Raw genomic sequence first — 16,296 nt, forward strand, 5'->3', positions numbered from 1 at the left:
GCCACCTCGTCTCGAGAAACTCAAAACAACAGCAAGCGCTTCCACGTCCTCAGGGCTTTGATCTCCAAACATCGCCCACCATCTGCGTCAGAATTCTGTTATCAACAGAACTAAACTAAACATTCGCATTCGGAACGGCGCGACCTGTCATTAACCTTGAGCCTTCTCTGTGAAAAATCTTCATTGCATTCAATAAATGTAACTTGTATCAAATTGTAGAAAATCCCTTATAGTCAAATAAATAAAACCCTTCGCTCTATATGTCAGAGAATTTGAAATCTTCTGAGCAGTATACGAGTCGGTCTTTCATGTCCCAAACAAATGTTCAGGTTGTTTTTGTCGCTTTAATCCATACATCACCGATTACTAAGTAATGTTATGCATGGAATTACCGAAACACTGGGAAAAATAAAGACGAAAAGACAAAAAAGACATTACATTTTGTCATAAACACATTACAAGGGAGAGAGGGAAACAAGTGATGGAAAAGCACAGAAAATGAAACTAAAATATTTATAAATCTACAAAAAAGATGAAATACAAGACATTTTTAACCGTTATATGCTCAACAAATTTAAAGTCAACAACACAGAATCTCAAAAAAATGCATGATGACCAATCACAAGAGAAAAAAGGATGCTCGGAGGGATCCGGCTGCTGATTGGTGGGGAGCTGGATCCCTTCGTTCACTTCCGAGAGCCGGCTCATAGAGACGTTTCGTTCGCGAACGACGCACGTCGGTTGACGCTGAGTCCATAAATGTCAACAACACCGGTGGCCCACTTTTTCTTCGACTCAGCCCTCATTCGCCTTTTCTTTCGGCGCAGTAGTAAATACTATATTTGTAATCGCTATGTAACCGTCTAGCTATTTTGAATGGAGACATGATCCGAAAAAATGACGTAAACAATTCGGAGGAGAGTGGAAAATCGCTTTATTCAAAGAGTTAGATCACCCCATTACTGAAAAAATAATGCCATCATGTAACGGTGTTATTTATGACCATTATTCCCAACATTGATTGGGGGGGTTAATAAACAACTGAGATTGGGAACGTATGGGTTGCGAGCCACCTATGGCCCTTCCTTATGAGTAAATCTGGCTTTGGGATAAAATGACTGCAGTAATGAGTAAAAGTATATGCCCGCAGCCAGGAGCCGCATGGGGCTCTTTAGCGCTGCCAAGTGGCTCCCTGAAACTTTTTCCAAAATGTTTACAAATTGAAAAAGTTGAAGAGTTTTCTTTTAATATATTTATGTAGGAGAACAAACATGACACAAACACTTTTAACGTTTTTCAATGCTGTAAAAATACCTATAATAAATAATACATTTTAAATCATTGTGCAACTCTCTCCATCGCTTGTTTTCCTCTCTCCCGTGTCACCGGTGTTAGAGCCAAGTCCTGAACCGCGAAGTCAAGTCATGTTTATTTGTATGTCCCTTTATCACAAGGAGTCTCAAATGGCTGCACAGATTATTGCATACTACAGACTATTATTACACCGACCCGTGATCTAAAACCTACCTGAGGGCAAGGAAAAACTCAAAAACCTGAGGTAAATGAAGATACCTTGAGAGGAAACCGCACATGAGGTAATCCCCCTTCCAGGATGACCTGGCTGCAATAACAAATAATACACAGATATTGTCTGTGAAATCTAGGTCACTCATAAGATAGAGAATAGAAGTGAGTTTTAAGCCTAGATTTAAACAGTTCCACTGAGGTTGCAGATAGAATCTTAGAGGGCAAACCATTCCACAGCACCGGGGCCCGAATGGGAAACACTCTCAACCATGCGGATTTCTTCTTGGCTCGTGGGATCTCTGGCAGACCAGTATTTTCCGAGAGAAGGGCTCCAAACAGCAACATAGGGGGAAATCAAATCTGAAAGTTATAAGTCCTTGCTGAATTTTGTATAATACCTAAGTGTCCTTGGGCAAGACACTGAATCCCTAATGCCCCCGATAGCAAGTAGTTGCCTTGCATGGCTGACGCTGCTATCGGTGTCTTAGTGTGTAAAATCGTGAAGCACATTGTAAAGCTCTTTGGGAGGTCTTCATTGACTTGAAAAGCACTATATAAATGCAGAACGTTTACATTTACCATTAGAACCTTAAAACCTTAACCTGACAGGGAGCCAGTGTAGGTCGGCCAAAATAAGAGAAAGAGGGAGGGAAAAGGAGAGAGGGTGGGACAAAGAAAGAGAGAGAGGGGGAGAGAGAGAGCGTGAGAAACAAGAGAGATAAAAAGAGAAGTCATGAGAGAGGGGGAAAGAAAGGGAGAGGAAGAAAGAAATCCAAAAAGAAATAGAAAGACAGGAGGAGAGAAAAGAGAAAAGAAAGCGCGAAGGGTAGGAAGAGAGAAAGAAAAGGAAGTTAGAGCAAATGAAGTTAAAAAGACACAGAAGAAGAAAGAGACAAAGAGCACAAAGGAAGAGAAAAATAGAGACTGAAAGAGACAGAGAGTGGTAGAAAAGGGGTGGAAAAGAGAAGGAGAGAGAGATAAATACAAGTACAGTGTCTTTGTTCGAGGCACCTGGCTTTGGCAATATCAAGTTGACATATTTCAACCTGCAGCTTGTTTTTCTCTTGCGCTTCTCTGAGTGTTGTCTTGCGGGCCGGATTCAATCCCTTAGCTGGCCTGATCTGGCCCGCGGGCCGCCTGTTTGACACCTGTGGCATAGGGCAAGTCGCCCCATGCATATTGCGAAGACGGAAAAAAGCTGTTCTAGTCAGGGTTGGGTAGAGTTACTTTAACTTGATTACTTTCAATTACTTTTGGATGACTCCAATACCAAATATGCTAATAAAAGATAAAAAAAACTCAATATGAATAAAATTACTACAATTTGTGCAGGCTTGGGGAGTAACGGAATACACGGAACGGCAAAAATGATGTTGGCAAGCTGTTTGGATTTATTCTCATTTTGTTTCTGTGGCATTTTATGTTCGTTTTGCCGGAGATCAAAGAGATCAAAGCCAGGAGAGAAAGCTTACCACGTGTTGTGTGTCATCATTTTATTCATATTTAGTTTCTTTTGTCTTTTATTAGCATATTTGGTATTGGAGTCATCCAAAAGTAATTGAAAGTAATCAAGTTAAAGTAACCCTAGCCAACTCTGTTATGGTCAAATGGGATCAAAGGTTCTATTTGTATTTTATGTTTATGTTCTTTACTCTTTCAGTACTTGTAAGTGTCCCAATACTTTTGAATAAACTTGATGGACGGAGGTCAGACATACTACCAAAAGTTCCTCTCTTCTTCTCCTTCTTTTTTCCACCGTCCTGTGGCATTCATCCGCCATTGGTCACACCTTCCCGCCGTAACGCTTTCAATCAGATTAGCGAAATGGAGGCGCGCCGCAAAGGGCAGGGAGGTAATCCGCCGTGTCGCTGGGTCCACCGCCCCGGCCCGGCTTCCCTTGGAAATTGATTTGACGTGCGCCCGCCCGCTCGCCTCGCCGTGCCATCCTTTGCCCTCTTTTCATCTCGGCTTGTTCACACATTCCGTCAGATTGGAAGATCTCTTTTCAAAGGAAACCCTTTGCACATCACCTGTGCCTCCGCCTCAAACTGCTATGCAGGATACTATAACAGCATGCAGATACAGAGATCCCTCAGTTTTTGCTGTTCATGGGGACAAGAACCCCTTTGAAAAGTGAAAATCCGTGAAGTAATAGGGGGCGGCCTCGTTCTTGCTCTAGGCCAACATGTGTTTCCACCCGATCTCGAACCGAGGACCTCTCAGTCTTTGGTGAGCCGTGAGGTGCATTGAAAATCAAATAATCAAAGCAAAGTTTATTTCAAAAGCACTACAGTGGAACCTCGGTTCTCGACCATAATCCGTTCCAGAACCCTGTTCGAAAACCGATTTGTTCGGTCAACGAAATCATTTTTCCCATTAAAAATAATGTAAATCTTTTTAATCCGTTCCAACACCCTGAATGTTTACCTTGAATGTTCAACGTAATCATAAAGCTAACCCAGGCTAATCGTACGTTCGCGTTATCGTAATCTTCCGTACGAAAGATTACGCTAACATGAACGTGTAAAAATAAAAAAAAGGATAAAGAAAAGAATTATGAATAGGATTTCTTCCCTTTGTGATGGTCAGCAGAAGGCGCAGGCAAGATCAGCAATAGTTGTGCGCACTACTTTTCTTTTTTCACCTGTAGCAACTTTGCTGCTTGCACTGACTTTCAGCATCGCACCCTAGCGTACGCACTCACGCATTACCGGCGTTCGAACTCCGATTTTTTGACCAAACAGCTAAGCAAGAATTTTTCGAAATCTTTAGTCGGACCCCGATTTGTTTGAACTGAGAGCCGTTCGAAAACCGAGGTTCCACTGTATATCCAGTCTGTCAAGAACCCACTTGGGGTGGTGGGTAAACACAGATTATTACAGTAAAGGATCTTTAATTCAGGCAGAATTTGGTACACGAAAAGTTAGGTTGCGTGGCAACAGTATCTAGAACATCAGAGTCAACAATTGTGATCCAAAAGGCAGGCGAGGGGGCCAGGATTCCAGTAAACCCAAGCAGCAAAGGCAACAATCCAAAAGTTCATCAGTTATGATCCAGAAGGACAGATATGTATCCGGTACACTGGAAAAAGAGGGAGTTGAGCGGAGAGTGCTTGGGATGTGAAGAGGGAGATAACAAACTAGCAAGGAACCAAGGCCAGGGAGTACTAATAAAGGGAAGAGGAACTGTTGAGATAGGAAGAAAAATCTGAGGAAAATTAAAACAAATGGCCACAGCTGTCTGGAGGAAATTCGAAATTTGCTAAGGTTGAGAGCGAGAGGAGAGAGAGAAAGTGAGGCAAAAAAACCTACAGAGAAACAGGAACCTGGTAAAATGTATTAAACATTTATGACAGCCAAATTAGTCATTGCCGTCTTTAGCCGTCAAGGGTACGGAAAGAGTTGGTGTGAAGTCACAGGGATTTATTTGTTTTTGTTTAGTTTTTATTTTCAATCAACGGTCCATGTAGTCAGTGGGATTTTTACTCTATGTATTTATAGTTTTAACATCTATCAACATTAACAAGAAAAACATAAACATTTGTTGGCCTGCAGATGGATAGGCACAACCAGGCTGTACTTGCCCAAGACACACCACAGAAAATGGTGCCCCTATGACCCTAGTGGTTAAGAGATCCAGACACCCACTTTCACATCTACATAAGTTACTGATGGATTTAAACTGTAAATATGTTATTATACTGTTGCATTATCTTCTTTGCATACTGTGTGCCTTTCTTACTTGTGTTTGAAGAAGGAGGAAACAGGATGACACCTTATCTATGGCGAGATAAGGGACCTCTCTGACCGCAGGCCCACCTAGTTTCGTTTAATATAGATAACATGTTATCGTATAAACAGGTCTCAACTGTTTGTTTTGTCACTCCCCCTTCCTTTAGCAGAAGAGACCTTATGTAAATTAGGGCCTTCCGAACACAATAAAAAGGCAAGGTGCATAAGAATATTTCAGAGTGTCCAGAAGTCTACATTATGTAGACTATGGCCATTTCTCCTTGCAAGTAAGTTTAAACTCACGTTTTCTGTATCTTTTTTGTATATAGGTTTTGTTACATCTGTTGGGTTAAACCTGACAGTTACCTATAAAAAAATGGAATAGTCGCTAATAAAAATCAGAATCGCTTGACCGCACCTACATATACTGTTCAGAGACCTAATTAGCTATTCAATTCAGCATACCTGACGATCCCTTCCGGCACAGTGGTTGAGAATCCATAGTGTGTCGTGTCGTCACGGCAACACGCATCCGAGAACCGAGGAGGGGGCGGAGGTGGCGGGTTTACATCAAAGCTTTCTGTAAACAAAGAAGAAGACAGAACACTCAAAAGTGTCATTCTGCTGTTGCCATTTCGAGTCGACTTTGCTGTTAAGTTTTAATTGAGCGCTGACAGTCGGGCGGCGTCGCCAAAGGAGATAAAGGGAAGCACGGGGGAAGGTTTGTTTTTATGTGGCTGCTTAATGAAAAAACATTGTGATAAGAGAAGAAAAAAGACCAAGGTGTTTATTGGATTGCTTGGTCACAGTATCAAAGAAGTATGATAACAAATTAATTAGAGCTTGAGAGACTCAAGCATGACTATAACTGTTCACGCTTGGTTCTTATGGATCACGGAGAACCGTCATGTCGATGCGGTTTTGATCTTCCAGGTGTCCGCCGCCGATCCCGACCAAGATGCTGACCAGACGGCGGTGCGCTACTCTCTCCACGGACAAGGTGCTGGCGGTGAGTTTACCATCAACGAACGCACCGGGAGGATCTTCGCACAACGGCGTTTGGACAGGGAGGAACGTCCAGCTTGGAGGTTCTTGGTCCTGGCCACGGATGAGGGAGGTTCGGGGCTGACGGGATTCGCAGACGTCCTGCTGGAGGTCCGCGACATCAATGACAATGCCCCATTCTTTCCGTGCCCGGCGCTGGAAGTGGAAGGTTGTTTTGTTGGCCAAGTGGCCGAGAACTCCCCTGCCGACACCTCCGTCATGGAGATGAGAGCCATGGACCTGGACGATCCCAACGAAGGAAGGAACGCGGCCCTGAGCTACAGCATCGTCAAGAACGTACGCAATGAGATCAACCTCAACCTGTTCTCTATCAACGCCACCACGGGGACTATTTACACGGTTTTGCGCTCCCTTGACCGGGAGGCGGAGGAGCGCTACCTCGTTGTGGTCGAGGCCCGGGACGGAGGCGGCTTGGCTGGGACAGGGACCGCCACCATCATGGTTTCAGACGTCAATGACCACCCGCCAATCTTCTCCCAGAGGGTCTACACTGCACAGGTGAGGCGATTATGCTCCCATAACCCTATCGTGTAGTTAAGGTGTCCTCAAAGTACCTTGAAATTTACTGCAGGTTTTGGATGGTTCTGTCCTCCAATACAGCTGATTCCGTTCCGCAAAAGCCTAGTAACCAACTTGAGACTCAAGTGTCTTGTAGGATAAACACATCCAAAATCTGCATATACATGGCCCTTGAAAACAAGGGGTTTGGGAAATCTGATGTAAGGGTTTTACTAGTAACAAGCCGGAAAACCTTGATCATGGTTTGAATGATACTTTCCTCATTCTTAAGGTAACTGAAGACCTGGAGGTGAACAGCGAGGTTCTCGTTGTGTCCGCCTCAGATGGAGACAAAGACGAGAATGCGATGGTAACCTTCAGCATCGTGGGGGGAGATGATGACAGGAAGTTCTTGGTGGAGACCGACAAGGTAAACAGACGCGGCGTGATCAAGCTCAAGAAAAAGGTGGACTTTGAAAAGCCCCAAGAGAGGAGTTTCAATCTCACTCTGAAGGCCGAGGACGCAGATTTCTTCAGCCTGGCGTACTGTCTGGTGCAGGTGGAAGACACCAACGACCACGCACCAGTCTTCCTACCACAGTTCTACGAGTCTCCCGCTATGTCTGAGGATGTTCCCGTGGGCACAATCCTTGCTCAGGTGATGGCTACAGATTTGGACTCTGGACAAAATGGACGCTTTTCCTACAGTATTGCCAAGGAGTCAGACCCTTACAACCAGTTTCTAGTGGATCAATCCGGTTGGGTGGTGGTGGCTAACTCTTTGGATCGGGAGAAAATCTCTCAGCACCGGGTTATGGTACTCGCTACGGATTCTGGCATCCCGGCCCTGACTGGCACGGCCATCGTCCTGGTAACTGTGCTCGACGTCAACGACAACGGGCCGGAGTTTGAGTCCCCCTACAAGCCGGTGGTGTGGGAGAACACACCGGCCCCACAGGCAGTGTGGATGAACGCCACCTCACTTCTGCTTCATGCTACAGACCGTGACCTCTCCTCAAACAGCGGGCCTTTTTCAATCCGGCTTCTGAAACTTGCAGCGGATTCCGCCTACTTCAACTTGACTGATTTTCGGAATGGCAGCGCCTCCCTCACCGCCCTGCGGACATTTGACCGCGAGCAGCAAAAGGAGTACCGACTCCCCATCCTCATGAGTGACAGCGGCTCCCCTCCTATGAGTTCTACCAGCACTCTGACAGTGGTTATCGGGGACCGTAACGACCACCCGCACTCGCCGGGACACGCCAACTTCATTGTGTATAGTTATGAAGGTATGTACCACGCAATTTGTCCGTGAAGATTCTTAGTCATCCAGTTATGTTTACATCCGGAGCAGAATTTTGAGGTCATGATTGGTAGTTAACCTGTCGAGGGTAAAACTGATTGTTAGTGGCGACATGTCAAGTCAAGTCATGTTTATATGTATAGCCTTTAATCGCAGAGTCTCAAAGGGCTGCGCAGACCACAGATTATTGCAAACCACAGACTATATATGACACCATCCCCTGATCTAAAACCTACATGAGGGCAAATGGTACACATATTATCAACATAAAGTATAGGTTATTCATATGCTATAGAGTAGAAGTGTGTTTAAAGCTTAGATTTAAACATTTCCACTAAGGTTGCAGATCGAATTGAATCACATCTTAAGCTAACAGGGAGCCAATGCAGGTTAGCTAAAATCGGGGTCATATGATCAAACTTTCTTGTCCTAGTTAAAAGCCTCGCTGCAGGCTCTTGATTTTGGACTTCGGGAGACCGGAGAGTAGTGCATTACAGTCATCGAGACGGGAGGTAATGAATTATAATCTCCGCATCCGACTGACAGCATAGGGCTATTTTAGCAATGTTGCGAAGATGGAAGAAAGCTGTTCCAGCAATATTCTTCACGTGTGTTGGAAAGGACAGATCGGGGTCAAATATGACACCTAAATTTTTAACTGAGTCACTCTGGGTGATATTACATTTGTCAATGTTCGGAGCAGTATTTGAGAACAATTCACGGCATTTAGATGGACCAATAACTAACATTTCGATCTTTTCAGAGTTAAGGCGCAAGAAGTTGAGTGACATCCATTCTTTTATCTCAGTGAGGCAGGCCTCCAAATTTCCACAGTTTAGTGTGGAAGACTCCTCCATCGGAAGATATAGTTGAGTGTCATCTGCGTAGCAATGGAAACTGATATTATACTTGCAAATAATATCACCTCATGGAAGCATGTAAATGCTGAAAAGAAGGGGGCCAAGTACTGAACCCTGCGGAATACCACAGGTAACACTCAACGGCTCAGATGTCAGTTCACCATATTTAACACAGTGCGTCCTATCTGAGAGGTAGGATCTGAACCATAAGAGGACGGTTCCTGACAGATCAATCCATTTTTCCAACCGTTCTAGTAAGATATTATGGCCCACAGTGTCAAAAGCAGCACTAAGGTCCAGCAGCATCAAGAGTGATTAAGCGCCGGAGTCCATTGCCAGTAGAAGATCGTTGGTTACCTTAATCAGTGCTGTCTCAGTAGAGTGGTTAGCCCTGACATCAAACCTAGTGTAAGAAAATCATTCTGCGAGAAATGTTAGGGCATTCTTCCAAACAATGCTATTCAACTTAGTTACTTACCAGTTAGAAATATCCAGAATTTTTGCATTGATGTCCTCAAACGATATCCTTTATGGGAGTAGTGGGTGATTTTCCGACAGGATCTCAATGGACTTAGTTTCTGTTTTATGTCTGTAGTCTTATGATGACGACCAGGATTTGATGAACTTTTTGTGACTGGTCGCCCTAACCTCTACATCCCCCTGGTGTGTCCTCGACACCGAGCGAGCGCCGCTGAGCTCACAAGCCATCTTTGTCACAGTCGAGTGCTTCTGCGGTCTCGCTGCAGAACACATCACTTATTTAGTGGCTCAGACCAGCTGTCAACCGCCCTAACTTACTGCAAAGGACTAAGCCCCTTTTTTTTTTGTTATAGACTCACTCTGAAGTTTTTCCACACGTTGTACAATTCCCTTAGATTGCTTTTCAAAAGTAATTTATTGTTCCGGGCGTTCTTTTGTGGGAAACCAGGAATCCTGCCAACGACAGTGCTGGGACAAATCCCATCACCGGATCTGGATGATTGGAGCGAGAAGACGTACAGATTTGAAGGCAAACCATCCAGGTAAAGGAGGGAGGGAATCATTTCATTTTACTGTTTAGTGAGTGTTGAAAGGAAAAAAATATGAATGCAATTGGTAGTAATTGACTATTTTGTTCTTCGCCCATCACTTCTTCCTTCAACACTCTTGATTGAGTAACCAACGAGAACACATTACTTACCGTATTTTCCGCACTATAAGGCGCACCTAAAAGCCTTTATTTTTTTCAATAGCTGACCATGCGCCTTATAATACAGTGCGGCTTATTTATGGATCAATATTAATTCGCAAAGTCTTGCAACTAACTTGCCGCCGTCGACTAGATTTTCCCCCGAATGCCAAGTAGTCCGCGGTGTATGCTGGGATTTATTTACCGGCGTTTTATTGGCTAACCAATGTGTCAATCATCATTTGAATGGATCACTATTAGCTAAAGTTATTCGGAGGTCAAGGGGCGGATCCTTTTTATCATTCAGGCTGGCATAAGCTGAAGCCGCAAAACAAAGCCTGCAATTGGCCGAAAAAGATGAATGTGTATAGCACGTGGTTGACGACATACAGAAAGCATTTTTTACTTTTCTGTATTTGTAAATATTTTATTCTCCTGGATTTACTAAACTCACGGATATAAAAGGACCATGGCTGCACATTATTATTGAACACAACGACTTTGGTGAGCTACTCTGGCTATATATTTTCCCTGTATCTTGTTTCAGACTGAACTCGATGTTTCTGTGATAAGCGGTGCAGATGGAATGTAGTGTCTATTTTTAGATTAAACTCAATTCCAAGTGTTTATTGTCACATGCACAGTAAAGTTGCGAGCGAAAAAGAAAATAGAAACTAAGGAATGGTTGGCATTTCTTAAATCCCAAGACTTTAAACTTCCGAATGATGGAACGATGCATTTGAGTGACATCGTACGGACACCGCATCCGCACGTGTTCTCGACACGTATTTGCGTCTTTGCAAGCTTTGGGAATATTAAGGGGGTAATAAGTTGGACTGAACTATCTGACTGTTTTGTCGAGGTTCCCATTGTAGCGCCTTATAATCCGGTGCGTCTTATATATGTCAAATATAGGACCAAAAACTATTTTTTCGGGGTGCGCCCTATAAGCCGGTGCGCCTTATAGTGCGGAAAATACGGTACTTAAAATCTAATAAAATAGCCTTGCAACTATTAAAGTACAAATGGAAACAGAAACACAACAAAACGTTCCTCTCCGCCCCGACGATGACGAAGGGACTTTGCCATATTTATTAGAAAGATAAAAAGCTCAGAATTCCTAATTCCCCCAATAAGCAGGTAGGCGCCTTGTATGGCCGACTCCCTATTAGTGTGTGAGTGTGTGTGTGAATGGGTAAGTAAGAAGTACGTTATAAAGCGCTTTGGGAGGTCTTCATTGACTTGAGAAGCGCTATATAAATGCAGACCATTTACTATTTACTCTATCTGTACTTTTCCATATATTTTCTTTGGTCACACACTGCTTTACTACCTACTCGCGGTATGGGCCGCCTACAAACTTCAATTGAGAAGTGGGGGCTCTCTCGATGTGCAGAGACATCAAAGTCAATTTTGCCATCTATTTGTTGTTTTTCATATTGCGCGCGCTTACCGTTTTATTTCAATCCAGGATGAGAATGGTGAAAGTAAGAAAACGACTGTTTCAAATACAGTCCAAATGTCAAGCCAAACCTCCCAAAATATGAGAAAGGAAGAGTTTATTCGAGCATGTCTAAGAATTTCACGTACTTGGACCTGCTAGAACATGATCATGACAGAGACTGCAATGATGATTTCAGCCAGAAGATGGAGTCAGCAAGTAGAATATTTTGAAGTTAGGGACACCACCTTTAAAATGAAAACAGCCATTTGGAAACCACAAAAAATATTTGATTAGGGATGATTGTGCGCTCAAATGTGTTCAAACCACACATTGGATATGTGTTTTTGCAAATTTGACAATATTTTTAATTTAATGTATCAACACAGGGGAAAAAAACCCATCAAGCATAGTGTTGTGGATTAACTGTAAATCAAAAAGAGAAGTCGTGAGAGACGGGGAAAGAAAGGGAGTGGAAGAAAGATCCAAAGAGAAATAAAAAGACAGAAGGAGAGAAAAGAAAGGGTAGGAAGAGAGAAAGAGAAAAGAGAGAAAAGGAAAAAAGGAAGTTGGAGCAAAAGAAGTTAAAAAGACACAGAGAGGGAAAGAGACAGAGAATGAGAGAAAAGGGGTGGAAAAGAGAGAGAGAGAGAAATAAATACAAGTACAGTGTCTTTGTGAGAGGCACCTGGCTTTGGCAACATCAAGTTGACATATTTCAACCTGCAGCTTTTTTTTCTCTTGCGCTTCTTTGAGTGTTGTCTCACGGCCGGATTCAATCCCTTAGCGGGCCTGATCCGGCCCGCGGGCCGCCTTTTTGACACCTATGATTTAGATGTATGCATGCATATGTATTCAGAAGTTTCCATCAATTTTTCTATTTCCATCAAACCTCAGCGAGACCAGAATGAAGCAGATAGAATAAACAGGGAACAAATAACATTAATAATACTCATTGAAGTTTTGTAGATCCCCAAAACTGCTCTCCTCTGCACATTTGGAGCTGAAAGAGGACGAGAAGAAAAAAGCCGGGGAGCTGAAAGAGAAAGAGACAGATTGAAACCAGAGCGAGGCAAAGAGTACAAAGGTGCGCCGTGACAAAGAGAGAAGGAAACTTGCCGGAGACCGGCGCGTCAAAAGAGTGGCGCTATTTATACTTAACGTGTCTTGAAATTTCCCTGTGAAGCCTGTGATGACACACATCCAAGGAGCCACCCCCTGGCAACAGGGAATATTAGCAGGGGGTCCTATTTAACCTCCTCCTCCTTACAACTCGACATTTTATTGAGATACCGTGCAGTGTTCTGGTTTGCCCGTCTCCCTGCGTCCTAGACGCATCATTTTTGCTGGGGACGCATTGTGTCAAATCAACGTGCGTCCCCGTTTTTGACACAAAATTGTCATTATTACCCCATTACTTTTTTTTTTAACAAATATTTACCGCACTCCAAACTTTTCGTCAGGCAGATCCGCCATTGTTGTTTTGGTCTCGCGCCCATCTCGGCAAACGAGATCTCGTTGCTTCGAGATGACGTCATTGTTGTGGCGGTTGTCGAGTGAAAGAGAAGTATGCCTCAGAAAAAACAGTTAGTATTAGGTGCAAATCAACAAAAAAATGGTCATTTCTTCAGTGTCGGTAATAAGTCGAAATATAACACAGAAAGTGGTAACAACGGCAATAATTCCGGCACGAAAAAATGGCGGAGAAATTCGTCAGAAGACCGCGAAGGCAAGGAAAACACGCGTGTTGAAGCGAACGATTCGACGAAAGAAAATAAACAAAAGAATACGAGCAAGAAAAGGACTTTTCTGCCAAAATGGACTCAATTATATTCCTGGTGACGCTATGAGGAGGATGATAATGGAGGCTACATGTTCTGTGATGCGTGCACCCAGCGTGACAAAAAAACTGGATTGCATAAATTATTTCGCAATACGAACTTTCAGAAAAGCACATTGGATCAGCACAACAACAATGAAAACCACAAATTAGCTTTGGAAATTCCGTTGCTGCAATTGGACCTTGAGAAGGCATTACAACTGTGGCAGGACAGCAAACCACGAAGAATATATGAACTGAAAAATTTTAAGTGATATATATGTATATATATATATATATATATATATATATATATATATATATATATATATATATATATATATATATGTATGAACTGTAGCAGTGTTTTTCAACTTTTTTGGAGCCAGGGCGCATTTCTATTTTTTCTTCTTTCTTTTTTTTCCTTTTTTGGGATCCTTTAACATATCAGGCAATCGTCCATGGTCTTTCTCCCTATTGAAAAGTCAAGTCATGTTTATTTGTGACGCCCTACTATTCCACCATCCCCTGATCTAAAACCTACATGAGGGCAAGGGAAAACTCAAAAACTTCAAGTCAAGTCATGTTTATTTGTTTGGCCCTTAATCACAAGGAGTCTCAAAGGGCTGCACAGACCACAGATTATTGCAAACCACAGACTATTATTACACTATCCCCTGATCTAAAACCTACATGAGGGCAAGGAAAGTACCAAAAACCTCAGCATGAGGAAAATAAAGATGCCTTGGGGATGAATGGAGAGTGCTTTTAAACCTTTGGATTTCTTCTTGGCTCTTGGAATTACTAGTTTACCAGCATTTTCTATAACAAATCGTTATTCGTTATTCTCAATTCCTTCTTGTTTCCTTCTGGAGAAGCTTTCCTAATAGTCCTGCCATCTTTTTCACGCATCGCTTCTTTCCATCTATTCTTCCCATTCGTTGTTTGTCCCCACTTTCCACCCCATCTTTTTTATCTATGTCCATCAGCATTCCTCCCTTACTTCTCTCTTTCTTTCTTTCAGCCTTCATTTGTTTGATCATCCATCCATTCATGAGTCTTTATTTATATTTTTCACTCTTTTTCTTTCACCCAATCCTTCTCCACTACCTGTTTTTATTTCTTTCTTCACAATTTACCGTATTTTCCGCACTATAAGGCGCACCGGGTTATAGGGCGCACCCCGAAAAAATAGTTTTTGGTCCTATATTTGACATACATAAGACGCACCAGATTATAAGGCGCTACAATGGGAACGTCGACAAAACAGTCAGATAGTTCAGTCCAACTTATTACCACTTTAACATTCCGAAAACTTGCAAAGAAGCAAATACGTGTCTCAGACATATACGGAAACAGTGTCTGTACGATGTCACTCAAATGCATCTTTCCATCATTCGGAAGGTTAAAGTCTTGGGATTCAAGAAATGCCAACCATTCCTTAGTTTCTATTTTCTTTTTCGCTCGCAACTTTACTGTGCATATGACAATAAACACTTGGAATTGAGTTGAATTTAAAAATAGACACTCCATTCCATCCATTATCTGCACCGCTTATCACAGAAACATCGAGTTCAGTCTGAAACAAGATACAGGGAAAATATATAGCCGGAGTAGCTCACCGAAGTCGTTGTGTTCAGCCACGGTCCTCTTATATCCGTGAGTTTAGTAAATCCAGGAGAATAAAATATTTACAAATACAGAAAAGTAAAAAATGCTTTCTGTATGCCGTCAACCACGTGCTATACAGATTCATCTTTTTCGGCCAATTGCAAGCTTTGTTTTGCCGCTTCAGCCTATGCCGGCCTGTAAAGGATAAAAAGGATCCGCCCCTTGACCTCCGAATAATTTTAGCCAATAGTGATCGATTCAACTGATGATTGACACGTCTTTTTCGGCCAATAGCAGGCTTTGTTTTGCCGTTCAAGCCAATGCCAGCCTGTAAATGATAAAAAGGATCCGCCCCTTGACCTCCGAATAACTTTAGCCAATAGTGATCGATTCAAATGATGATTGACACATTGGTTAGCCAATGAAACGCCGGTAAATAAATCCCAGCATACACCGCGGACTTGGCGTTCGGGGGGAAATCTTGTCGGCGGCGGCAAGTTAGTTGGAAGACTTTGCGACTTAATATTGATCCATAAAAAAGGCGCACTGTATTATAAGGCGCATGGTCAGCTTTTAAAAAAAAATTAAGACTTTTAGGTGCGCCTTATAGTGCGGAAATACGGTAGTCTTCCTTCTTTTTATTCTCTGATTTTCTCTATCCTTCATGTTTTCTTTCTTAAAGAAGAGGAAATTGGCTTCGGCCCACTTTGCACAACCTTCTACAGTCCAGGAGAGAATCAGTGTCACAATTTAAAGGGGAAAGTCTTTAAGCAGGAATTTAATATTTGATAACACTGCTGGACATCTGGGGAAGGTGCCGCGACATACCTTGTCCTTGCTGGTCGCCCGGGCAACCAAGGTGCTAAAAGACTTTTTTTCTTTTGCATCACGCAAAAAAAAAAAAATATATATATATATATCCTTGTGGTCTTTATTAGCTTGGGGCATTAGCCATCTGGCCAAGATTCCCAAAGTACAGAAATGTAAATGGTGGTCTGCTATATTAATTACATATTTATAAGCGCTTTTAAAGAAATATAACTAAAAAGGAGAGATTTCATGTTGCGAACATGCAGATATTGAATACGTAATGAGGGGAAATATATTGTTTAATTTGCAAGTTAGCATGATGAATCGAAATGGGGCTTTTATCGGCAATAATGGTTTTTGTTTGGATGAGGGTTTTCAGTGGGAGTCTGTGGCAATTGGAAATCTGGAATTGAAGATTTTAGTTAATTAAACAAAATAAATAGTGATTATGTAAATAGAAATG

At 42.5% G+C, this 16,296-nt stretch overlaps 1 protein-coding gene across 1 annotated transcript in view; it reads left to right on the forward strand.

The window, feature by feature from the left end:
• LOC148373012 (neural-cadherin) overlaps positions 1-16,296 on the forward strand; it is a 241,401-nt gene that overhangs the window by 178,469 nt on the left and 46,636 nt on the right. Inside the window, exons 18-20 of the mRNA XM_088327543.1 lie at positions 6,192-6,821; positions 7,114-8,110; positions 9,913-10,006. Coding sequence (XP_088183669.1) covers positions 6,192-6,821; positions 7,114-8,110; positions 9,913-10,006 — 1,721 coding nt within the window. The remainder of the gene's footprint in view (positions 1-6,191; positions 6,822-7,113; positions 8,111-9,912; positions 10,007-16,296) is intronic.

Source organism: Urocampus carinirostris, chromosome 2 (genome assembly GCF_059441175.1).
Source record: "Urocampus carinirostris isolate Australia breed hairy pipefish chromosome 2, RoL_Ucar_1.0, whole genome shotgun sequence".
In the NCBI taxonomy this organism is placed as follows: domain Eukaryota; kingdom Metazoa; phylum Chordata; class Actinopteri; order Syngnathiformes; family Syngnathidae; genus Urocampus; species Urocampus carinirostris.